We start from the raw sequence: 25,867 nt of genomic DNA on the forward strand, positions 1-25,867 counted from the left end.
CGCAGATTTGAGAAGCGGTCCTCGCTTTTCCCGCCAAGGCTCCGCCCCGCCTTGTTCCGGCGTATCAGGAGGAACCGAAGACTTCACGGTTGCCAAGGGGCGTAGCTTCCTCTCAAGTCCCTAGCAACAGGCCCTCGGGTAGGGGCGGGGTGGGAAGTTGCCGTGGGCGTAGCCGCCGGGGCTTAGGGAGGACTTGTGGGCGGGGCGCGGGGCGGCAGGCGCTTCCGGTTTCCGGCCGTTGGGTAAGGGGCGGGACTAAGGGCTGAAGTGAGAATTTGGTCGTTGCGGCGGGCGTGCGCGGCGGCTGTGAGAAAGTGGGTGAGCGGGGGCTGTGCCGGTTTGAACTTCTGGGCGGTCGAGGCTCCCTCATCCCCTCGACGAGGGAGGCAGCCAGCAGCGCGGACAGGCTAGAGGTTTTGGGGAATGTGAGGGCTCGGTAGACCTGAGGGAAATTGGGGCGGCACCGTTTGGAGCCCAGCTCTCCGACCTGAGGGAAATTGGGGCGGCGGCGGGTGGAGGCGGGCTCCCTGGGCGCGCAGGCCGATGGCTCCTTTGAGTGGAGCGGTGGGGTGTAAAACTTGGGATGGCTGTGCCCGGCAGTGGCCGCTCGGAGGTCTTTATCCCCTGGTTCCTCGAGGGCGTCTTTCGGGCTCGGTGGCGTTGGGGCTCACTATGGCTGCTGAGAGGACTCCTCTGACTTCTGAGGAGAATTGTTTGTTCTAGAACTTTCTCTGGAGGAGGCCTTGTGGTACTTGGTCGAGAACTGCTTTTGGCTTTTGCTCTTGCCCCCCCCCCCCCCACCCACTCCTGCCCTCTAGGAGTTGCTCCTGTGGGACTTTTCTGTGGTACTTCATAGCCTCCCCGCACCACAAGGAACGCTCGAAGACTTTTTTTAGCGCGAGCAAACGGCCCCCGGCCCCCGGCCCCCAGCCCCCAGCCCCGGCCCGGGAGGGACACTGCGGGGTTGGTTCTCGGCGCGTGGAGTTGGTTCTCGGCGCGTGGGCTTGGGCCTGCTGGCCGCTGAGGGGGCGGGGCGGGGCGGAGCGCGGCCTGGTGCGGCGCTCCAGGAGCTGAGCAAGAGCTGAGCAGGAGCGCAGAGCAGCGTGGGGAAGAGGGCGGTGGCCCTTCACCGAAACCCTGCGGGCTTGGCACAGGCAGCCATTGACACTCTATCCCAGAGCACTGCTTGCCCAGGAAGGGAGTTGAAAGGGACCTAAAAACGTATTGCTGTTTATATGCTGTTCTGTTAAGAAAAACAGGTTCCAACCTCACCCCCGGAGGCTGGGATCTGAGTATCACACTTTAAATCCATTCTGCACCGGGAACTGTGACACTCTTATCTCCAATTAACCACCAAAAAGCCAGAAGTGGAGCTATAGCTCAACTGGTACAGCACTAGCCTTGAGCAGAAAAACAAAAACACTCTGGGACAATACCCACACCTCAAGTTCAACCTCCAGAACTGGCGCGCGCGCACACACACACACACACACACATACTCACACTACTGTCTTAGGGTTGGGAATATGGCCCAGTAGTAGAGTGCTTGCCTTGTATACTTGAAGCCCTGGGCTCAATTCCTCTGCACCACATATATAGAAAAACCCAGAAGTGGCGCTGTGGCTCAAGTGTTAGAGTGCTAGCCTTGAGCAAAAAGAAGCCAGGAACAGTGCTCAGGCCCTGAGTCCAAGCCTGAGGACTGGAAAAACAAAAACCCCACAAAAAAAACAAAACCAAATAGCAAAATACTTTCTTCAACATGCTTGAGGAATCTCTTGGACTCCCCGAGTGAAAGCAATCTTCAACAAAGATATGTGGACATGTTCACTTACATGCTGGGGGTTGTCAAGTAATGTTCAGGAAAACAGATTTACTGGCCTTCAACACCAGAGGCTAATAATCTACAAACGTTTTCAAAGGCTTTAAAGCTGGGGGGATCCGGCGTTAATAGTGGCTGCCCAGCTCTCATGGCTCCTATTTCTTCTGTGCTTTGCCAGGAAACAAGCTCATATCTCCCTGTTGGAAACCTGCTGGTGACAAGATGAGTCTGCAGTGGACTGCAGTTGCCACCTTCCTCTATGCAGAGGTCTTTGCTGTGTTACTTCTCTGCATTCCTTTCATTTCTCCCAAAAGGTATGGCCTGTTCAGCAAGCAGGAAAGCAAACTAGGAGGGAGGGTGAATATATACATGTCTGACTCTTGTAGCATGAAGAGTTGATGGACCCTGACATTGGGGCCAGGTGGAAACAAGTAGAACCTGTCTGGGGCAGAGGGTTTGTAGGAGTATTTTTTAAATTGCCAAGTCTTCACATAGTTTTGTTTGGTCACATCTTGCTGAATTCTTTTCCTGTTTTCCTTACATTTTGGTCTTCAGAATGCAAGGGGAAGATCTGTCATGAAATTCTAGGAATGATGCCCTTCTGCCTACCTTTGGGCTCCAGGGCTGCAAGGGATCCAGAACATTTGCACCACTGCCTTTGCATTGTTTCTGATTTTCTGACGTCTGTCCTAACCAGCTCTACTGGTATTTCGTATTAGTCTCTTGAGCATTATTCAGCCTATGATGAAGCTATATTTCCTTTTAACAAAGAAGATCAGTTATAAATTCATTATACATGAGGCATAAACACCTTATTCCGATTTTTAAGTTAGGATGTCATAAGTAAGGCTGTGTTATCACATGTAGGACACCAAAAATACTCTTGTCAAAAACCAAATCTGAAAATGGTTTAGAGGGAATGCAGCAACAGAGGGCTCCATCAAGTTGTAATTTGGGAAAGTTAGGACAGACTGCTTCCTGCATAAAATATATCACAAAAGGAAACAAAAGAGGGAGAAGGTAGGGGATCTAAGAATCAGATTTATAGCACTTAACAATTAAGTGCCAAGTCATAACCCCTCAGGTCCCAGCTTTAACAAGCTGTTAAAAAAAAGTGACACTTGGGGGCTGGGAGTATGGCCTAGTGGTAGAGTGCTTGCCTTGTGTACATGAAGCCCTGGGTTTGATTTCTCAGCACCACATATATAGAAAAGGCCAGAAGTGGTGCTGTGGCTCAAGTGGCAGAGTGCTAGCCTTGAGCAAAAAGAAGCCAGGGACAGTGCTCAGGCCCCAAGTTTAAGCCCCAGGACTGGCAAAAAACCAAAACAAGCAAAAAAGTGGCAATTGGGCTTTTTCAAAAAGAGTAATTAGGTTGGGCTTTTTGCCTCTGTCTCTTGACAGTAGGTGCCTTGCTGATCTTAACAATATGTAAATACTTTGTTTTGTTGGTCATGAGGCTTGAACTCATAGCTTGGGCACTGTCCTGAGCTCTTTCAAGGCTAGAGCTCTACCACTTTGAGCCATACCTCCACTGTAAATACTTAGAGCCACATCCTGAATATTTATAGATGGAAATGATGGAAAGCGTAGTGCCATTTTACAATAATCCAAAGTGATAGAGGTCTGGACAAACCATTTTTGTCATGTAGAAAAACTAAGAAATACTGGATGTATTTGGCAAATACTCTGAATACTGTAAGGGGAGTACAATGAAAAGTGTTTTCCTCTCTAGAGACAGCCAGTGTTTTAAGACTTGATCTCTAGATGTTTCTGTACACAAATGAGCATCTTTTTTATTAAGCACTCTTTGGGACATCATAAGTGGAGAATTATAAGCAGGTGAGGTTGACTTTGGTACAGGCCCTTTGGCCACTGGTGAAGAATGCCAGTATGACTTTCTGTTCTGCTCAGGGCCTAGATCTCCAGTGTGCTTGCTTTCTCTTCAGCCTCTATGATTTTTATTTTTTCACAGATGGCAGAAGATTTTCAAGTCCCGCCTCGTGGAGTTGGTAGTGACCTACGGCAATACCTTCTTTGTAGTTCTCATCGTCATCCTTGTGCTGCTGGTTATTGGTGAGAATTTGGGGCGGGTATGGCTGCCTGACTTAGGCACTATGTTATGGCCTTTGTTGTAAATTCTGTGCCACTTTGGATGTACAGATAACAGCTTTGGGTTCTCAAGAGACAGATCAGTAAGATGCCCTGATTTTCTTCTCTTGGAGAAGAAGTTCTATTCATCCATGAAGGATATGCTGCTGACTGCTTAGCAGGGCTTTCACTTTAGAGGAACCTCATATTAGGTATGGGCTTACACCAAGTGCATTTTATTCATCTTTATTTTTATCACTTCATATTTCTGGGCCATTGTTGAACTGCATTTAAGAGAAGCTAACTGACTGATCTATGACTTTGGTATAAATAGTGCTACCCACCAGTCATGTACATGGTAGTATAGTTTCTCTTGCAGTCTGAAACATGGCTACTCTCTTTTTTCTGTTCCTCTTAAAAAGAAGCAAATGATCTGGGTGCTGGTGTTGTGGCTCATGCCTGTAATCCTAGCTACTCAGGAGGCTGAGATCTGAGGATTGTGGATCAAATCCAGCCCGTACAGGGAAGTCCCTGACACTCTTTTCTCCAATTAACCACCAGAAAACCAGAAGTGTCACTGTGGCTCAAAGTGGTACATTGCTAGCCTTGATCAAAAGAGCTCAAGGACAGTGCTTAGGCCCTTAGTTCAAGCCCCCGACCAACCCCCCCCCCAAAAAAAAAAGTCAAGATGGCTTAACTGGTAGAGTACCAGCCTTGAGCAAAAAAGGCTAACAAGTGTGAGGCCTTGAGTTCAAGCTCCATTAATGGCATAATAAAGCTCAGCATTGGTGGCTCATGCCTATGATCTTAGCTACTGATGAGAAGACTGAGGTCTAAGAATTGAGGTTCAAAGCTAGCCTGAGCAGGAAAGTCTATGACACTCTCCAGTTAACCACCAAAAAGCCAGAAGAGGCAGAGTGCCATCTTTGAGCAAAAAAGCCAAGTGAGAGCACGAGACACTGAGTTCAAGCCCCAGTACCAACCCCCCTCTTATGCACACACATGCATACATATACACACACACACAGATGTGGGTATAATAAAGTAGGTAATACAAGGTGATGTGACTGATGGTGATTTTGAGTCAGGTGATCACATTTATTGTATACTCTGCTGGGGATGATTATGTTACCATATTTAACTTTTCAGGATTCTGCTGTATTTGAATATGTGTGTGTGTGTGTGTGTGTGTGTGTGTGTGTGTGTGTGTGTGTGTGTGTGTGTGTTGGTAGTATTGGGGATTGAACTCTAGGCCTTGCATTTGCCAGGCAGGTGCTCACTGCTTGAGCCTTGGCCCCATCCCTTTTTTGCTTTTGTTTTTGTTTCATGCTAGTCTTGGACCTTGGACCAAAGGGCTTGGGCACTGTCCTTGATCTTTTGGTTTTTTTTTTTGGTTTTTTTTTGGCCAGTCCTGGGCCTTGGACTCAGGGCCTGAGCACTGTCCCTGGCTTCTTTCCGCTCAAGGCTAGCACTCTGCCACTTGAGCCACAGTGCCGCTTCTGGCCGTTTTCTGTATATGTGGTGCTGGGGAATCGAGCCTAGGGCCTCGTGTATCCGAGGCAGGCACTCTTGCCACTAGGCTATATCCCCAGCCCCTGTCCTTGATCTTTTGTAGCCCCAGCTCCACTTCTGGCTTTCTCTTTTGGTGGTTAATTGGAGCTGGGCTGGCTTTGAACCTCAGTCCTCAGATCTCAGCCTCCTGAGTAGCTAGGATTATAGGTGTGAGCCACCAGAACCTGGCTGCTTCATTTTTTGTTTATTTAAATAAAGTCTCATTTATGCCCAGGCTTTTTGTTGTTGTTGTTGTTGTTGTTTTTTGCCAGTGCTGGGCCTTGGACTCAGGACCTTAGCGCTGTCCCTGGCTTCTTTTTGTTCAGAGCTGGCACTCTACCCCTTGAGCCACAGTGCCCCTTCTGGCTTTTCCTATATATGTGGTGCTGAGGAATCGAACCCAGGGCTTCATGTATACGAAGCAAGCAATCTACCAGTAGGCCATATTCCTAGACCTTTTTTTTGGCCGGGGGGGGGGGTGCAGTTCTGGGGCTGAACTCAGGGCCTGAGCACTATCCCTGGCTTCTTTTTGCTCAAGGCTAGCACTCTACCTCTTGAGCCACAGCGCCACTTCTGGCCTTTTCTATATATATGGTGCTGAGGAATTGAACCTAGGGCTTCATGTATATTCCCAGCCCTTTGCCCAGGCTTTTTGCCTGGACTGTGATCTTCCTATTTATTCTTCCCATGGTATGATAGACACTGTAGTGAGCTTTTTTTATTAGTTGAGGGAGGAGGAGATTGTATAAACCTTTTGTCCACAGAATTGTTTGGATTACAGGTGCTAGCCACGGTACCCAGCTATGTTTGAACTTCAGTGTAACCCAGTAGCGGGGCTTAAACTTAGGGCTGGAGTGCTATCCCTTAGCACTTTTTTTTGGTGCCTGTTTTGAGGCTTGAACTCAGGGCCTTAGGTGCTGTCCCTGAGCTTTGTGCTCAGGGCTAGTGCTCTACCTCTTCAGCCACAGTTTCATTTCAAGCTTTTTGTGGTTAATTGGAGATAAGAGTTCATGGACTTTTCTGCCCAGGCTGGCTTCATACTGTGGTCCTCAGATCTCAGCCTCTTGAGTAGCTAGCATTATAGGCTGACACTGGACCTGACCTTAAAAAAACCTGTTTGAAATGTAAATGCCCCTATTTTTTTGTGCTGGTCCTGAGGCTTGAACTCATGGCCTGGGGTTGTCCCTGAGCTTTTCTGCTCAAGACTAGTACTCTACTACTTGAGCCATAGCTCTCCTTTTGGCTTTTTGGTGGTTAATTGGGAGATAAGAGTTTTTTAGATTTATCTGCTCAGACTGGCTTTGAACTGTTATCCTTAGATTTCAGCCTCCTGAGTAGCTAAGATTATGGGTGTGAGTGAGCTGCTGGCACCTGGCTATTGAGTTCATTTTTTAATCAAATTTGTAAAGCTTAAAAGCAGAAACTTTGACTCCCAGGCAGCTCATGCTTCCTGAGCAAGCCTGTGAATGTTCTTTTTTTTTTTTTTTTTGGCCAGTCCTAGGCCATGAACTCAGGGCCTGAGCACTGTCCCTGGCTTCTTTTTTGCTCAAGGCTAGCGCTCTGCCACTTGAGCCACAGCGCCACTTCTGGCCGTTTTCTGTATATGTGGTGCTGAGGAATCGAACCCAGGGCCTCATGTATATGAGGCAAGTGCTCTTGCCACTAGGCCATATTCCCAGCCCCCCTGTGAATGTTCTTATCAGTGGAGTAGCTAGTGGCCTGACTTGAGAAGAAACAGCAAGCTCATATTGAAGGTACTATGGGAAAGTCAAGTGGTTCCCATTGCCAGCAATATGTCAGCCTTGGCTAGCATCTTGATGTTTATAGTCTGAGTAGAATATGACAGGGATAAATGTGTGAAACGCTAAAGGGGAAGATCCAATGGCTGGAACTTTTTGATGGTCTCCTACAAAGTGTGTGTGTAGAATTATATAGGAAAATGAATTTGAAGTTAGTGAGGCTCAACCATTTTGTGCTACTTGTTTCACTTACCTAGGAGGCAGCTAAACTATCCTGGTCTCTGTTGTGCCATAGATGCTGTACGTGAGATTCAGAAGTATGATGACGTGACTGAAAAGGTGAACCTGCAGAACAATCCTGGGGCCATGGAACACTTCCACATGAAGCTTTTTCGTGCCCAGAGAAATCTCTACATTGCTGGCTTTTCCTTGTTGCTGTCCTTGTGAGTAAGAGGGGCCAGGGTTGTGTAGTGAGCCCTGTGTTAGTTCAGAATATGGAACTATGTGGGTTTGGCTTCCTTCTGTGGCTTCAGCTCTTTCTTAGCCTTTGGCCGGGACCTCAAGGCCCTGTTTGTGTTTGGGGAGCCACACAGTTTCCCTCTTGAGGCAGCATGGATTGTGGGAGAAGACTGACTGAATCCCAGAACACTCCTCCCCCCATCTTATTGCATTCATAGGGCAAATATGTTAGCATTCTATACTTTGTTTTCATGTAGATTGAAGTAAATGACAAATCCATTTAGCCCTTAGAGAAGAGTCCAGAGGACTAGGAACCTTTGTATGTGAGTTGCTGATATGAGTAGAGTGGGAAGAAGTGATAGGGGTTGAGACTGACCTGTCCCCAGGGTCTTAACCTGGTATAAGCATGTTGTATTCAATGTAGTTTGGAGTCCTGTTTATTCTCTCCTGTCCCTGGCATGGGTTTTGATCTATGAAGCCTGAGAGATAAGTAGATAAAATCTCAGATTAAGGATGAATGAAGGTATTGGGTGTTATTACTGTGTAGTTCAGGGCTAAGAAGCCAAGTCTTAGTCCATTTCTGCTGTTATAATCCTAAGACTGGGTAAGTTATAAACAACAGACATTTGTTTTTCTTCTGGATGATAAGTCAGCAAACTAGATACCTAATGAAGGCTGCTTTAACTTCTAATATGGCACCTTGTTGCTGCATCCTCTAGAGGAGAGGAACAGTATCTTCACCTGACAGAATGACCTAAATTAACTCCTTCTAGATCTTTCATACAGCACTAATCTATTTATGAGAACATAGCCCTCTTAGTCTTACACACTTCCCAATAGACTTTACCTCCTAATATCTACGATGGGGGTTAGATTTCAACATAGGGATTTTTAGGGCTATTCAGATGATATTACCAAGTTAGTATGTGGATTCTCAGCCTGGAATTTCAGATGGCAATTTTCTACCTGGCTTTATGACTTTTAAATACTCAAGGTTCAGTGCTGAAGGGATTATTACTCTCTAATTACTTGGTGTGTCCTGTTTTACTAGGCATTAGAGTAACTACCTGTCCAGGTTTTAGCTTTTTAGGAAATAGCCTTAGTCATTCAAGTGATCTTGGACTCTTTGGGTACAAGTTGGAAAAGGCAAAGCAAACATTTATTTTTTTTAGGACGAGGTCACTCAGATCTTTCAATCTCTTTAGTATTTTAGTATTCTGAGTCACCACTTGTACATAAGTGTATGTGTGTTGGCTTTGCATGTGCACAGTGCTGAGGCCTGAACGTAGGGCTTTATACATTACACATTAGGCACAAGCTCTACTATTGAATTATACCCACAGCACTGATATTAATTTGTACATTGCAACATTTATGTATATACACAGACACATAAGTAATTTTTGTTGTTGCAAGGGATTGAACCTAGGATCTTATGCATGCTTGATAAGCACTAATCACTAAGTTACATCCTCAGCCTCCACCTTCCCACTGTTTATAAAAATTGAGACAGGTATCACTAAATTTCTCAGCCTGGCCTCCAGTTTATCATAATCCTGCCTCAGCCTTTGAAGTAGCTGTGATTATGGATAATGCACCACCGTGCTTGGGTGAAGGTAATATATCTGGTCACAGACATTCTGAAAGCTTGGCATCCTGAAACCTAGGAAAGTCAAGAAGTAAAAAGACTGGGAAGAGTTGACACATGCTTTCAGTTTTTAGCAAAAACATATAGTCTTGTTTGACACTGAAAGGGAAGTGTACTTAGTATACCCAGTGGACTAAGTATGATTCTGAATGACTGCAAGTGAAAAAGCAAAGAGTTCAAGGTCTAGTACTATCATGAAAGTGAGAAAGAACAAAAAATCCACCATATACTTGTGTGGGGCTCATACCCTGAATGGACTTGGGCAATTCCTCTGTATGAGTTGTTTAATAGTAGACCTAGGACACTACTGTATGTCACTTTAGGTTTTATTATCGACTTGTTTTACTTTTAGTGTTTTATTTACTTATTTGTTGGTACTGGAGCTTGACCTCAGGGCCTGAGTTCTCTCCTTCAGTTTTCCACTCAAGGCTAGTGCTCTGCCACTCGAGCCAAAGCTCCACTTCTAGCTTTTTGGTGGTTAACTCTAAGAGTTTCATGAGTTTTCCTGCCTAGGCTGGCTTCAAATAATGGTCTTCCAGTTTTCTGAGGAGCTAGGACTATAGATGTGAGTCACCAGTGCCCAGCGTGACTTCTTTAAAAAAAATATATATATATAGTTGTTATTATTAGGATGTACAGGGGGTTACCATTTCATAAGTCAGGTACATTTTTTGTTTTTTGGACAGTGTCACCCCTTCTATCGCTTTCTCTCAGTTTCCCTCTCCTGTCCCTGCCCACAAGTTGTGTAGTTCATTCTCTACATTGTGATCACTTTTTTTTTTCCTTTTTGGTCAGTCGTGGGGCTTGAACTCAGGACCTGGGTGCTGAGATTTTTCACTCAAAGCTAGTGCTGCACCACTTCTAACCACAGCATCACTTCAGGTTTTCTTCTGGTTAACTGGAGATAAGACTCTCATGTATTTTCTTGCCAGAGCTGGCTTTGAACCATGATGCTCAGATTTCGGCCTCCTGAGTAGCTAGGATTACAGATGTGAGTCAATAGTGCCAGTTTAAGGAGATGTTACTTTATTTTATTTTGATGATAACTGGGGTTTGACTCAGGGTCTAGGCCCTGTCCCTAGGTGGTTTTGTTCAAGGACACGTGCTGTTGCCATGATTGTAAATAGGCTAGTAAATAGGCTAATACTTGCATTTTTTGGTCAGTCTTGGGGCTTGAACTCAGGGCCTGGTTGCTGTCCCTGAGCTTTTGTGCTCAAGGCGCTAGCCTTTTGAACCACAGTTCCACTTCCAATTTTCTGGTGGTTAATTGGAGATGAATGAGTCCCTCGGCCTTTCCTTCCTGGGCTGGCTTCAAACTAAGATCCTCAGCTCTCAGCCTCCTGAGTAGTGTTACAGGCATGAGCCACAGGCACCTGGCCCTGATAGTTTTTATTCTATGTGTCTTCATATGTGCCTTTCTAGACTTACATACATTCTTCTTATTTGAGGCAAGGTCTCACAGTCCAGGCTGGTTTTTTTTTTTTTTTTGTCCAGTCCTGGGGCTTAGACTCAGGGCCTGAGCACTGTCCCTGGCTTCTTTTTGCTCAAAGCTAGCACTCTGCCACTTGAGTCACAGCGCCACTTCTGGCCATTTTCTGTATATGTGGTGCTGGGGAATCGAACCCAGGGCCTCATGTATATGAGGCAGGCACTCTTGCCACTAGGCCATATCCCCAGCCCCCAGGCTGGTTTTAATGCCCAGGCTAGTCTTGAACCTGAAATCCTTCCTCAGACTCCTGAATGCTGGGAGTGCGGCTTTTTCTGTTTTTGTGGTACTGAGGAATTAAACCCAGGGCTTCATGCATGCTAAGCAAGCACTCTACCTCTAAGCCACATTCCCCACCCCTTGATTCTTTCGTCTGTGTTTTATGTGCCAGTTACTGGGGTTTGAACTCAAGGCCAGAGGCTCCTGCTTTTTTTCCATGGAAGGCTGGTGCTTTGCCACTTGAGCCACAGCTTCAGTTCTGGCTTTTCACTGGTTAATTGGAGATAAGATTGTCTCAGAGCTGAGTTCCAGTGACTCACACCTGTAATCCTAGCTACTCAGGAGGCTTAGATCTGCGGATCACTGTTCAAAGCCAGGCTGGGCAAGGAAGTCCATGAGACTCTTTATTTCCAATAAACTACCCAGAAAAAGCCAGAAGTGGCACTGTGTCTCGAGTGGTAGAACACTAGCCTTGAGCATAAAGAGGCCAAGGGACGGTGCCCAGGCCCTGAGTTCAACCCCCAAGACTGGCAAAAAAAGAGTGTCTACAGTTCGTTGACCTGGGCTGACTTTGAACTTCACCCCTCTGATCTCAGTCTCCTGAGCAGCTAGGATTACAAGCATGAACCAGCTTTTTTGGGTTCTTTATAAGGTGACTTTGTAAATGGAAAATGGCAACCAGGAGAGACCACTAAGCTTAGAGCCTAGTTCCCAGCCCTGGTTCACATGCAGGTTGTGATGGCAGAAGCTGTTAATATGAATAGTTTTCACCCCACTTTTGGCTGATTACATGTTTATATTCTGTGCCTGGAATTAAACCCAGGACTTTCCCCATGCCAGCCAAATGCTCTGCTACTCATATATATATATATATATGTGTGTATATATATGTACACATATGAGTAGCAGATATAATCTTTATCTCGTCTGACTTTCTTTGGGTCTCATACTCCTATTTCCTCTCTGTGTGTATGTACATGTCACTGTGAGGAGCTGGCTCAATTCCTAAACATGCATAGGACCTGATTGATAGGGTAGATTGATCTGGAGAGGCAGGGGACAGGGAAGACTATCCAAGAGTGGTGGACAGAGTGGACAGGTGATGAACAGCCAAGTATTTCAATAGCACTGTGTCATGTACTTATATTGTTGAAGGTGTATGGGATGGAGTAGAACAGGATAGCCTAGAAGTATGAAGACTTTTTGAAAGGTCTTCATGGCCTGAATCAGGGCAATAGTAGTAGAAGTTTGGTGTGGGAGAGCAGCTGTGAGAGGCACTAGTGTCTGGGAAGTTCTGCTCTGATCATACCAAATATGAGGAATAGGAAGTAACTTTATAAGTAGGTGAGGTCTAGGGATGTAGCTCAGTGGTAGAGTGTGTGTAGCATGAACAAGGCTTTGAATTCTATACTCAGCACTACAAAAAAATTGAGATGAATCCAGGGTGAGCGGTTCATGGGGATCTTCCCAGGATCTCAGATAGCAAGGAAAAGTAGTAGAGTAGGGCTCAGTAGGGGGGCATGTCTGAGAGGACAGGGAAAAGCAAGATTGGGCTCAAATAGGATAGAGCATGCTGAAGGGAAGAAAAGCCTAGAAGCTGCAGAAAGGGAAAGGGAACAGGGCAGGGAGAAGAAAGATAGAGGGTCAGTCATGGGGGAGAGAACAAGGTCCAATGAAAAGCCTGGTGAGTGGCACCACCTTCTAGTCTGGGATCAGGACACACGAAGGTTGGCCTGCTCTTCCCCTGTGGTCTGCTGCTGCTGGTAGCAGTTGAGTGATTATGGGAAGAGTCCAACTTCAAAGCCAAAGCATTTTGGGCTTTCATCTGCTTCTGTTGCCTATTAACACAAGACTTTGAGGCACTTTCCTACCTCTTGGGTCCTTGAGGATACCTTTCTTATGAAATATACTACATTTGAGAGCAACTGCTTCTGTCTTGTTTTCTTCACATCAGACACCCCCAACCTCCAGTCTTGTGGTGTGTATTTTTATTTTTTCTTTTACTGCCACTCCTGGGGCTTGGGGACTCAGGGCCTGAGCACTGTCCCTGGCTTCTTTTTGCTCTGCCTCTTGAGCCACAGCACCACTTCTGGGTTTTTCTGTTTATGTGGTGCTGAGGAATCGAACCCAGGGCTTTGTGCATGCTAGGCAAGCACTCTACCACTAAGCCACATTCCCAGCCCTCCTGTGGAGTTTTATAATGGAAAACATATAAACACTCCCCACTGTCATCAGCTTTTAAGTGTATAGTTTAGTGGCATCACAAACTCTAATATTCCTCTATCATGGCCTCTAGAATTCTTCCCTCTTGTAAAACTAAAACTTGGTACAAATAACACAGCCTGTGCTCTTACCCTTCCTCAGACTTCTTTTCCTTAATCACTGCCATAAAAGGGACCACCACTACCCTCTGCAGATCCAGTTTTGAACTTCACTACTAGTTTTGTTACTACTAGCTGCCTTTCTGACATGTCACTTTGGACATAGGTTTGACACATACACATCCTTAGTAATATGATCCCAATGGCCTCTGCTTTAACTTTGGCACTATGGGCCAGCCACGTCAGTCTACTTGGTGAGGCTGAGTGGAATGTTCCTTTTTCTGAGTACTTCTGGGGCCTGTACCTTGTACTTCCTCCATTCTTTCTGGTACAGCTAAGGCCTCTATGCTGCCTTTGAGATTTCCTCTGGGCATTGCTCTGAGGCCTACCCAAGTTGCTTACTGGCCTGGAGACCCAATCGTCAGAAATCCCAGGGAAGTCAATGCTCAGTTATAAGGAGCAGTACCTGGCACATTAGCTCAGCACAGGAAACATGGGCTCTTCCTTTTTGGTCTGTTTAGCTTACATTAAGCAATTGAGAGGCTGCTAGAAACATTGCTGACTAAACAGGCTGGTATGGATCCTGGTGACAGCTCTAGAATGGCAATACATCTGGATTGAACTTGTCATGCTGTCATGCCATACATTTTGCTTTGGAATTCTCGTCTTTCAAGTCTTACAGGTGGGCTGGGAATGTAGCTTAGTGGTAGAGTGCTTGTCTAGCATGCATGAAGCTCTGGGTTGGATTTCTCAGTACCACATACACAGAAAAAGGCAGAGGTGGCACTGTGGCTCAAATGGTAGAACATTAGCCTTGAACAAAAGAAGCTGAGGGACAGCACCCAGGCCATGAGTTCAAGCCTCAGGACTGGCAAAAAAAGTCTTACAGGTAATGCAGTATGTAAAGATGTGTGTCTTGGCCCCTCCAGGGGACTGTACTGTGGGGAGCTGGTGACTGATGCTTGCAGAGTCTTTGTATCATCACCCTGTTCTTGCCACCACCACCACCTTCTCCTCCTCCTTTCCCTCCCCCTCCCTCCCCTCTTTCCCCCTCCCTCTCCTCTTCCCCCTTTCCTCCCCTCTTCCCCCCTCTACACCTCCTCTTCCCTTCCCCTTCCCCCTTCTTTTCCATTGGTATTAGGGCTTGAACTCAGGGCCTAGGCACTGTCCCTGAGCTCTTTTGCTCAAGACTACCACTCTACCACTTTGAGATACATCTCCACTTCTCGTTTTCTGGCCACTTCTGGTTTTCTGGTGGTTAATTGAAGATATCAGTCTCAAGAAAGTCCCAGCTGGCCGTGATCCTCAGCTCTCAGCCTCCTGGTTAGCTAGGATTTTAGGTATGAGCCACCAGTACCTACCTCCCTTCTCCCTCCTCCCTCTTCCCTCTTCCCTCTTCCCTCTTCCCTCTTCCTGCCTCCCTCCTCTCTCCTCTCTCCTCTTCTCTTCTCCTGTTTTTTTTTTTTTTATAGATGCTCATCCTGGGGCTTTAACTCAGGGCCCAGGCCCTAGGCACTGCCCCTGAGCTTTTTTTGGCTTGATCCACAGCTTTGCTTCCAGCTTTTTAATAGTTAATTGGAGATAAAAGTCTCACAGACTTTCCTGCCTGGGCTGGCTTCAATCCACGATTCTCAGATCTCAGCCTCCTAAGTAGCTAGCTAGGATTTCAGGTGTGAGCCACTGGCACCCCAGCTTTGCTGCCTTCTTTGGTGTCTTCTGAGCACATATGGGTACTTTCCTTATGAGAAAAAGAGTTTGGTTTATTTAACTGTTTGTGCTTTTCTATAGCACAAATCTCAGTGAGATAGACCAGCATTATCGGCAGAATTTTCTAGAGCCCCTATGCGGCTGAGCACTTGAAATGTAAGTTTGACCAAAAAAAAAAAAACTAAGTTTAATATCAATTTCAGCTTAAAATAGCCACTTTCTCACCTAATTATATTGGACAGTATAGATCTAGAGCAGTGGTTTTCAACTGGGGCCAGTTTTACCCCCAACAATGGACATTTCTTCCATATCTCTAGACATTTTTGTTTGTCACAATTATGACAATTACAGCATATGATACACAGGACAGCCCCCACAGCAAACAGTGTTCTGGCCACAGATGTTAATAGTGCTGAGGTTGAAAACCCCTGGGCTGAACTTCACCTGCTCTGTGACAGATACTATATAATAAGACTGCTGCATAAACCAGAAATGGGATTTGACCACAAGACAGATGGGGCCCAGAAGGCCTCAGAGAAGCTAGTAAGCACCTTTCCCAATTATATAAGAAACAGATATATTGTAAGCCAGTATGTGCTAGCCCATGAACCAGTGCCAAGGTGAGTTGGAGTTGGCCCCTGTTCTCAGTAGGGACTTGGGAGTTTGGTGCAGGTAGCATTGAGCTAGCAGTGATTCCTAAGTTAGTCTGTATCTCAGGTTGCTTCCCTCATCCTCCAAGCATAGCTTGTTACCAGTGGCTGGCCCAGCCGGGGCTGCAATCCCTCCTAGCTTCTTGAACTAGGGAATGAACTCGCTGTGAAGAAAGGGGTTAGGCTGAGTAAGAGATCAGCTGGGAGCAGAAAATTGCACAGTTACTTGCAGGCTGTTCTCAATACCTCCAGATGGAGCTGTGGGTCAGGGTCAAGCCTCTCATTGGACAGCTTCCAAGCAGGTGGAGATTGGAGTTATATACTCTTCCTTTTTTGTAGTACTAGAGTTTGGACTTCGGGCCTTGCTGGGCAGGAACTCTCTACCACTTGAGTTGAGCCGCACTCCTAACCCTTTTTTGGCTTTTATTATATTTCAGGATCTTTCTTGATTTTTGTCTGGGTCATCTGGACTATAATCCTACTATTTATACTTTAATTTTTTTTGTACTTTTTTGTGTACCAGTAGTGGGGCTTGAACTCTGGGCCTGGGTGCTTTTACTTACCTTTTTTTGCTTAAGGCCAGCATTCTACCACTTGAGCCACGGCTCCACTTCTGACTTTGTGGTGGCTAATTAAAGGCAAGAGTTTCTCAGCCTGGCTTTGAATCTCAAAATCTGAGTAGTTAGGAGTACAGACATGAACCATCAGCACCTAGTTTATTTATACTTACGTAGCTTGGATGATAGGCAAGTACCATTGTGCCCAGTTTTTTAGTGGTTGAGGTGAGGTCTTGTGGGCTTTTTGCCAAGACAGAAATCCTCCTGTTCTCTCCCTTCCAAGTAGCTAGGATTATAGACATGAGCCATCATGCCTGGCCTACTAAGCGCCATACTAGAAAGTGCCTTTCTGGGGGCTCTTGTTCACCAGGAATTGGGGGAAGGGTGTCTAGCTTGTCTGCTGGAATATGATGAAGCCCTTCTAACCCACAAGGGTGCGGTCCAGCCAGATCCTTCCGGAGTGAGCTATTCTGTTTTGCCTTTTGGTCAAACCTGCTTTTTGCCAGCAATCAGCTGTGAGGGTAGTTTGCACTTGTGTGATATAAAACTTGTGCTCAGTGGTCAGAGGAGCTAGAGCTGAAGTGTGAGGAGGAGCATGTGACAACCACAAGAGCAGATAGGAGGCAATGTTTATGGTCTGTCCTTTGCCTGCTGATGTGCTCTGGCCATGCCTGTGCTTTCTTCCAGCTTGGCCAAAGGTCAGAATGTTTTGTAGTAGCTATGACGGCAGGTTCACATGGTAAGAGTATAGCTTGGAATCAGGCTGGGGTTTGGATTCTGGTTTAATTACTGGCTAGCTGTGTGACCTGAAGTAAGTCACTTCACTTCTTCTCACCTTTTCCCCTAACCTCAAAGCAGAAATGGATTATAGGTATCTCTGCTTTATCATGTCATATTCTCAATATAGGGCCTCACATGCAGGAGATGATATTTGGTACCCAGTAGGTGTTACCAGTCTCATTCCTAGTGGTGATGGAGATTGGTGGAATTTTTCCCCCTCTTGTGTAGTGGTGCTTGGCCCACACATATGGTGTGATTCAAGTAGTGAGTCTCCTGTGTGGCCAGGACTATTTGGCCTGCTGCTGGAAAAGTTTGGTTGGTGGGATGAAGTGCAGATTTTGGTCTTCATGTCTCTTTGTCTCTTTCTCTCTTTACACATCTGTCTCTTCATTGGCTGCCACCCTTTCTTAAGAATATATACATTGGAGGGGCTGGGAATATGACCTAGTGGTTGAGTGCTTGCCTCATAAACATGAAGCCCTAGGTTCGATTCCTCAACACCACATATATAGAAAAGGCCAGACATCCATTAAGTTAAGGGGAATAAAATGATTGCTTTTTTTAAAAAAAGAAAGAGAAAAGAAAAGGCCAGACGTGGCACTGTGGCTCAAGTTGGCAGAGTGCTAGCCTTGAGCAAAAAGAAGCCAGGGACAGTGCTCAGGCCCTGAGTTCAAGCCCCAGGGCTGGTAAAAAAAATACCAAGAATATATACATTGGAAACCCACTTCAGATCTAGGCATCAGGGAAATGACTCTGAGAACCCCATTGATTTCTAGTTTCTGTAAGCCAGATCACCCAGCTGTAACATGTGCTGTGTCTTCCACTTAGCTGGGCTTTGGGAGGTTATTTTTTTTTCTTTGGGAGGTTCTGATGAAGGGTGTTCCTCTGAATGTATCCCACTGGCTTCTTTCAAATACAGTCTATCTACTCAAATCTCTTAATTTAAGCCAAGGTAGTTTCTCCCTCACACTGTAAAAACAGTTAATGAACTCCTTTGGAGCTGGATTCTGAGCAGATGTGTCCCTCTTCCTCATTCCTTCAAAGCCTAAAGCCTGGCACTGGTGGCTCATACCTGTAATCCTAGTTATTCAAGAGGATGAAAATTGAGGATTGCTGTTCAAAGCCAGCTCAGACAGATAAATCTGAGAGACTTTTCTCTAGACAACCAGCAAAAAGCCAGAAGTAGAGATATGGCCCAAGTGTAGAGCACTAGCCATGAGCACAAAAGCTAAGAGCAAGAGGCTGAGTTCAACCCCTGTAGTGGCACACATACCCAAAAAGCCTATTGTTTTAGCAGGTTCCCTTTCTCTGAGCCCTTCTGGGTGGATCTGATCTGGGTGGGAGGAGAGACTGCTATGTTCCCACACAGCAGTGCCTATAATCATCTTTGTGGTTCAGTTCTTTCTCTGGGCTGGAAACAGCTTACCATGCACCTGAGCTCTTTTTTTTTTTTTTTTTTTTTTTTTTTTTGCCAGTCCTGGGCCTTGGACTCAGGGCCTGAGCACTGTCCCTGGCTTCTTTTTGCTCAAGGCTAGCACTCTACCACTTGAGCCACAGCGCCCCTTCTGGCCATTTTCTGTATATGTGGTGCTGGGGAATCGAACCCAGGGCTTCATGTATATGAGGCAAGCACTCTTGACACTAGGCCATATCCCCAGCCTGAGCTCATTTTTTAAAAAAATCATTTTGGATGGCTGGGAGTGTGGCTTAGCGGTAGAATGCTTTCCTAGCATGCATGAAGTTCTGGGTTCAATTCCTCAGCACCACATAAACAGAAAAAGTCAGAAGTGGCGCTGTGGCTCAAGTGGTAGAGTGCTGGCCTTGAGCAAAAAGAAGCCAGGGACAGTGCTCAGGCCCTGAGTTCAGGCCCCAGGACTGGCAAAAAAAATCATTTTGGTGGTTCTTCCAGGGCTCTGAGCACCATTCTCATACTCCTGGAGGCACTTTTCTCTGACAGATTCCTTGACTTAGTACCACATATGCCTAGTGGTGACAGCTCCCTGCCTCTTACTGCTGCTAAGGTTATTTACTTTTCCAGGAGCAAGGAAGGTTACCAGAATGTTTTAGTTTTAGTCAACTAATCACAAATTGTCTCTGCCTACATTATCTGACCTTCTTTAGTTGCTTTCTACTATCTGATTTACCCTAAACCAAACCACTCAGCATATTTCAAGAAAGAACCTTCCACTGAAACATGGACTTACTCTCTTCACCTTAGGATAGGAAGATGCTGCACTCCTTTTTTTTCTTGGTCATGGAGCTTGAACTCTGCCTGGATGTTCTTCCTGAGCTCTTTTGCTCAAGATTAGCACTCTACCACTTTGAGCCACAGCTCCACTTCCAGTTTTTGAGTGGTCAGTTGAAGATAAGATTCTCATGGAGACTTTTCTGCCTGGGCTGGCTTTGAACTGTGATCCTCAGATCTCAGCCTCCTGAGTAGTTAGGATTACAGGCATGAGCCACTGGTGCCAGGCTGCTGCACTCTTCTTGATCCTTTGCTGACCTCTGCCTTTGGGACAGCTGAACTCTAGACCTCATTTTCTATAGTTTTTGTGTACCTGAAAACTGAAAGGAGGGCTGAAGGGCTGTGCTGAAAGAGACTTGCAGACTTCCCTTAGGGTGACCTTTCTTAGTAGCTTTCTAAGTCCTAATTGACTCTCCTGTTTCAGAGCTTCCTTATTTTCATGACTATAAACTTTTTTTTCTCTCTCTCTCTTTTTTTTTGGCCAGTCCTGGGGCTTGGACTCAGGGCCTGAGCACTGTCCCTGGCTTCTTTTTGCTCAAGGCTAGCACTCTGCCACTTGAGCCACAGCGCCATTTTCTGTATATGTGTTGCTGGGGAATTGAACCTAGGGCCTCATGTATATGAGGCAAGCACTCTTGCCACTAGGCCATATCCCCAGCCCCGACTATATGCTTTTTTAAAAAACTTCTTTTTCTTTTTCTTGCTAGTCCTAGGGCTTGAACTCAAGGCCTGGGCTCTGTCCCTAAGCCTCTCTCTGCTCAAGGCTAGTGCTCTACCACTTGAGCCACAGTGCCATTTCTGGTTAGATCTGCTTGTATGGTACTGAGGAATCAAACCCAGGGCTTCATACATGCTAGGCAAGCACTCTACCACTAAGCCACATTTCCAGCCATGAATATAAGGTTTTTTTTTCTTGTTGTTGCTCATGGGGCTTGAATTCTGTCCCTGAGCTCTTTAGCTCAAGGCTAGCACTCTACCACTTGAGCCACACTTGTGGTCTTCTGGTGGTTAATTGGAGATAAGAATGGACTTTTGGCTTTGAACTGTGATCCTCAGATCTCAGCCTCCTGAGTAGCTAGGATTATAGGCGTGAGCCACCAGTGCCTGACTGACTATAAGCTTTTGAGGATAATAGTCCAATGTTTTGCCTGAAGCCTTCCCTGACCATCGTTTGGCTTTTGGTATTTCCCAGGGTGACTACTTTTTTCTTTCTACTATGGAGGCATATTTATTTACTTTGCTTCCTGGCTGTGCTGTGCAGCTCTCCTGGGCTGTGGCAGTATAGTCAGCAGGTGGCGCTATGACAACAAGATCACATTTGAACGGGGCAGAGACAGAAGAGCTTGGGTGTACAGCCCATGTTGGCAGAGATGTTGCCTCACCTGAGGCCCCCTGAGGACCACAACATGGTACCTTCAGCTAGGATATACTTCTTCCCTACTGCCTGTTAAGCCCATGCCTTCCTCCTGTTTGCTGAGGGGAGTATGTAGTTGGTGAAAAGTGCTTGTGAGCCATGTCTCTCTCCACTTGATATGCTTGGCCCTGTTTCTCAGGAGTCTGGAGAGAGAGATTCTGTTTCTTCTGCCTTCTCTTGTTTACTCAACCTTTTAGAAAAGCATGATAGCCCTGCTCAGCATCCAAGAACATTTTACTAGGAATGCCAAGTTCAGTTCAGGTATTTGGGGCTGACATTTGTTTCCAAGGACACATCTGGATTCCATTAGGTTTGGTTCACTAGCCTTTTCTTCTGTCCTTGGATACAGTTAATATAGACCCTGGGCCATTTTGTCAGTGACTATACCTTTAGAAGATTCCTTTGGCTCCTAGGCTCTCACCTGTGCTCTAAATGAATAGTTTAATTGGGGCTGGGAGTATGGCCTAGTGGTAAAGTGCTCGCCTCATATACATGAAGCCCTAGGTTCTATTCCTCAGCACTGCATATATAGACAAGACCAGAAGTGTCGCTGTGGCTCAAGTGGCAGAGTGCTAGCTTTGAGCAAAAAGAAGCCAGGGACAGTGCTCAACCCCTGAGTTCAAGCCCCAGGACTGGCAAAAAACAAAACAAAAGAATAGTTTATCTGGGTGACACCTTTTAGTCAGGGCTTCTTAAAGCAGAGAATGACGGAACATAGCATGACAAAAAAACTGTAGAGTTCATTTTTGCAGGTTGACATATTTGAGCTATTGAAACCTAGAAATTCTGAAGCTAGCCCTTGTTTATTGGGTGTCACGCTCAGTTTTGGGGATACCCCATGGAGACTGCCTGGAATGCTGTGGGATGGAGGGTCACTGAAGAAATTTTCAGGTAGGATCTGGACAAGCGAAAGCACAGTAAAATTGTTCCAGAAGGCTGGCAAATTCTAGTGAACCCATGGCGAAGGGTTTAGTCACTACTGGGAGCCCAACGGAGCCTGGGGATGAAGGCTAGAACTCTAGTCTGCCCCTGGCTCATGGTGATGAATCACTTTCCCATGTGCCTTGTCAGCTGCCACCTCGGCCACAAGCCTGGCTTGCTCACTGACATGGGTCTGAACCAGTGCCTTCTTGCTGCTGTCTTCTCTCCTCTGTTGCTAGATAGACTGGGAAATGCTGTGTCTTCCTATGTACTCTCATCTTCTGTGCCAGATCTCCAGGTGGACATGGGTGTAGCAAGAAGAAAGGGCAGGCTTGGGCCTGACAAACAGTCTCAACACATTCCCTCACCTGTCAGAGAGTGCTTCCTATGCTGGGAGTGGGATGAGGTCATCTGGAAGGCCCCTTTTCATTGTGCCAGCTACGAGGGCGTAGATATGAAATAAATGTACAGGGCCAGCCTTGAGGCATTCATAGTCTAAGGGCAACCAGACAAATGAACAAATGACTAGGGTTCATGGGCTTATAAGAGCTACACAGCTGTATGGGGTATGCAAGAGGCCACCATAGGAACTACAGAGGGTGCCTCCCTGACTAGGGGCAGGTAGTGGGTCAGGAAAGACTTTGTCAAAGAGGTAATAATGCACTGTCAGGAAGAACATCATAGCCTAGAGTATTGATGTGCAGAATGAGGCATGTTCCTGGGATAACAGTGTTTGGCATCACTTGAGCAGTGGCTTGATCAGTTGGCTCCGGTCTGTTCTAGGAGGTTGGGAATGCTGTACAGTTGCCGATAGGGAGGGAACACTAGGCACCAGTAGCAAGGATGAATAGCAGTTGTCCTGTTGAGTGTTGACACAGAAGGCGTTGGATAGTGGCTTGGGTTGAGGGACAAGGCAAGGAGGAACGGGATTTGAGATGGCTCCTGTGCCTGCCATCACTTGCTGGTCAGCCCAGGAGTGGTAAGAGCCCACTTTGGCAGGCTATGTTAGGAATGTCTCTGGGCACATCAGGAACCAATGATCAGTGGGATAGGTAGTAGATAAAACTGTTTTGAGATAAGATTGGCCAGGAGAAAGTTCAGGGTATAGAGCAGACTCCTGAAAAGTAGAGTAACCTGTAACCAGGTAGTGGGAGAGAAGAGCCGAGAGCATGGAAGGATCATCTTGAAGATGACTTGTCAGCAGCAACAGATGCTACAGAGTACACGTCCTGTGAGGACTCTAGGGTTATTGTAGGTTGGGGTAGTTAGGGTGGTCGGCACCTTACCTAGGGTGGTCCTGTTAATGGCTTGTTAAAGACAAGCCTTGGGTGGGAGGGAGAGAGTATAGCGAGGTTTGGTGTTGGTGACTGTAGGAAAGAAGTTGTTGGGGAAGACACAGCACAGCAAGTAAAATTACACACCATTGGATGGGTTGGAGGGACAACTCCAACATCAGATGGTATGAAAGAACTGTCAGGGTTGTGGTGGACAATGTTGGGGGGTGTTTGTCTTTGGAAGGCCGCCAGGGCATTCCTAGAGGTAGGAAATGTCCATGACAGCCAGAGGAAGGAGAATCAAGACCTGGCTGGAAGAGGGGCCCTAATAGTTAATGGCTGAGAGCTGGAGGCCTGGGCGGAGGTTGATCCAGGACCATTATTGTAAATAAGACACTACCCGGGTCTTGCACTGGCTTCTATAGGTGTCCCAGTCTTATCTAAGAAACTAATTCGCAGTAGCTGAGGAAGACTTGAGAGAGCACTGAGAAGAGCTAGACCCTTGGGCTGGGAATATGGCCTAGTGGCAAGAGTGCTTGCCTCCTACACATGAAGCTCTCGGTTCAATTCCCCAGCACCACATATATGGAAAGTGGCCAGAAGGGGTGCTGTGGCTCAGGTGGCAGAGTGCTAGCCTTGAGCGGGAAGAAGCCAGGGACAGTGCTCAGGCCTTGAGTCCAAGGCCCAGGACTGGCAAAAAAAAAAAAAAAAAAAAGAGCTAGACCCTTGTTATTCTGCTGCTGTTATCCTACTTGGGATAACTGAGATTGGCTGTAGACACTCTGTAGTCAGCTTCCCAGCCTGGTGGATGAGAGGTAGTAACCCTTGGTCTTCCCCACCCCTTCTTGCTAGGTCCTGGTGATATCCGCAGGCCCCATCTTCACCAGCAGGTGGCACACGTACCCCCTCCCCCCATTTCCAGCTAGGAGGAGGGGCTTCTTCCTCAATACCACAGGGACCTGTTTAGGAGCCAGAAACTCTGTACTGGGTTTGGGGCTAGTCACACTTGCCTTTCCGGCCTCTCCATGACTTCTGCTGCTGTGAATCGGGCCCATGGTTTCTCACTGCTTCCTGGGATGCTTGGTAGCTCTCACCACCTTCAGGGCTGTAGCCCAGTGGGGGGCAGGCTGGTGGGCAGCTGGGGGCTGAGACAGGGAAACCTGAGCCCTCAGCCACAAGGTCCTAGCTTCTAATTTTAGAGAGCACATGTCACTGGAAACTCTCCTCTCCTGCCAGGAATCAGCAGCCTGGTTCTCCCTGTGTTCCAGGGGCCCCTGGGAGCCTCACCCCAAATCAGGAACAACATGGGCACCTCCATTTCATATGTATACTCCCCAAAGTGACTGCCCTGGCTCGGTCAAGAAAAGAGCTCTCTTGCTCTGATCTCCTCATCTCTTTGCCTGCTTGGGCCACAGGTGGGAATGGGCAGAGCCTTACCAATGCCTAGTAGAACCAGAGAGGCCAACCTGGGCACAGGCCACCAAGGCTACTGCTTCTCAGGCACTTTGGTAGAAATGCCCTGGAACAATAACTTTCTTCCCTTTTTTTCAGCCCTCCACACATGCCTTGTCTGACTCTTTAAGTGCTGTGGCTGGACTGGGTCCTTTTTCAGGCATGTGGAGAGAGCATCCCTTCATCTTGACTGACAGAGCAGTCATTTCCTCAAGGCTGCAAGGAAGTCATTTCCTCTGTTCCCTGCCATCCCATTCTTGCTGCTCAGGGACCAACATCTGCTGATCCAGCTGCCACCTATTTGCCTCTCCGCGGCTTTAGGCAGTGGACCCTTGTGCCTTGAATCTTCTTTTTCTTCCGCCTCTAGTCCCATCCATCTCAACCTGGGCACTATTATGTAACATGTGGGGCAGCTGGCTGTGTGATGGTTTTGGGAAAGGGGTTATGAAAAGAAAGTCTTTTCTGTCTTATGTGAGGACCTGGGATCTGTTCCCCAAAGAGTTGAGAAGTATCATTTCTTAATTGTGGTTGTGAACATAGGCTTTAGGGTCACACAGTCCTGAGTTGAAATTCTAGAAACATCAGTTTCTGGTTCTTCACTTTGAACATGTTACCCAACTGAACCTCAGTTTTCTTCTCTTTAAAGTGAGGGCAATAGTAGTAACTACCTCATAAGATAGATGTGTGGATTTTGCCTCATATTATTAGCCGCCATTGTTCTTTTATGGAGGCAAGCCTGGCCTTGCAGGGAGGAAACTGCTGAGCCTTGTTTGGCATGTCTAGGCCCTGACCTGGAAAGTGCCAGTGTTCTGGGACCTCATTCCATGCCTAGTCTGTGCCCTGGGTGTCCCCATGCTTCTGCTTCCAATCCCTCCCTTGCAGAGTCCAAGGGTGGCTGTTTGGGGGCATTGGCAGATGCCAAATCCCAGGCCCCACCTTTCCTCTCATGTTGCCAGATCTAGGCTTGGAGGCAGGCTGGGGCAGGTAGCAGCCAAGAAGAGATCCTGCCAGCCACTTTGCTTTCTTACTTCTTCTCACTTATCCCTTTTTGTAAACAATTACAGCCTGCTTAGACGCCTGGTGACTCTCATCTCCCAGCAGGCCACACTGCTGGCCTCCAATGAAGCCTTTAAAAAGCAGGCAGAGAGTGCTAGTGAGGCTGCCAAGAAGTACATGGAGGAGAATGACCAGCTAAAGAAGGTGAGCGCACTTTCCTAACCTGAGTGGGATGCCTGGGTTTGTATTTCTCACGGGCAGGCCACTGTTAGGTTGTCAGACTGGGACCTATATGAAACTATTGTTGCCTATTGTGTGGAGGCACGGTGGTGGGGGGATTGTCGTTGTGTGTGGGAAGGTGCCCTCTGTTCATGGGAAAGTAGTAGAAGAGAGGACATCCAGTGTCCATTCACTGCTTCCACTGAGACTCTGCCCTAAGAAGAATGAGTTGTCATGAGCCTGGGCTCTGTGCTGGGACCTCTGGCACCTCAGAGACAGCCTATCTCCAGAAAATTGTTATTAGCCATACCTTCAGCAACAC

At 46.8% G+C, this 25,867-nt stretch overlaps 1 protein-coding gene across 3 annotated transcripts in view; it reads left to right on the forward strand.

Annotated features, from left to right (window-relative positions):
- Positions 1-237: 237 nt before the first annotated feature.
- Positions 238-25,867, forward strand: part of Bcap31 (B cell receptor associated protein 31) — a 28,764-nt gene continuing 3,134 nt past the window's right edge. The window contains exons 1-5 of one of the 3 annotated variants that reach the window (XM_048336232.1): positions 238-318; positions 1,998-2,133; positions 3,792-3,892; positions 7,493-7,640; positions 25,395-25,530. In XM_048336232.1, coding sequence (XP_048192189.1) covers positions 2,042-2,133; positions 3,792-3,892; positions 7,493-7,640; positions 25,395-25,530 — 477 coding nt within the window. In that variant the 5' untranslated portion in view covers positions 238-318; positions 1,998-2,041. Of the gene's footprint in view, positions 414-1,362; positions 1,388-1,997; positions 2,134-3,791; positions 3,893-7,492; positions 7,641-25,394; positions 25,531-25,867 lie in introns of those variants that run through there. The other 2 variants (XM_048336231.1, XM_048336233.1) reach the window with 2 other exon arrangements.

The sequence above is a fragment of the Perognathus longimembris genome, chromosome 28 (assembly GCF_023159225.1).
Source record: "Perognathus longimembris pacificus isolate PPM17 chromosome 28, ASM2315922v1, whole genome shotgun sequence".
NCBI classification, from domain to species: Eukaryota; Metazoa; Chordata; class Mammalia; order Rodentia; family Heteromyidae; genus Perognathus; species Perognathus longimembris.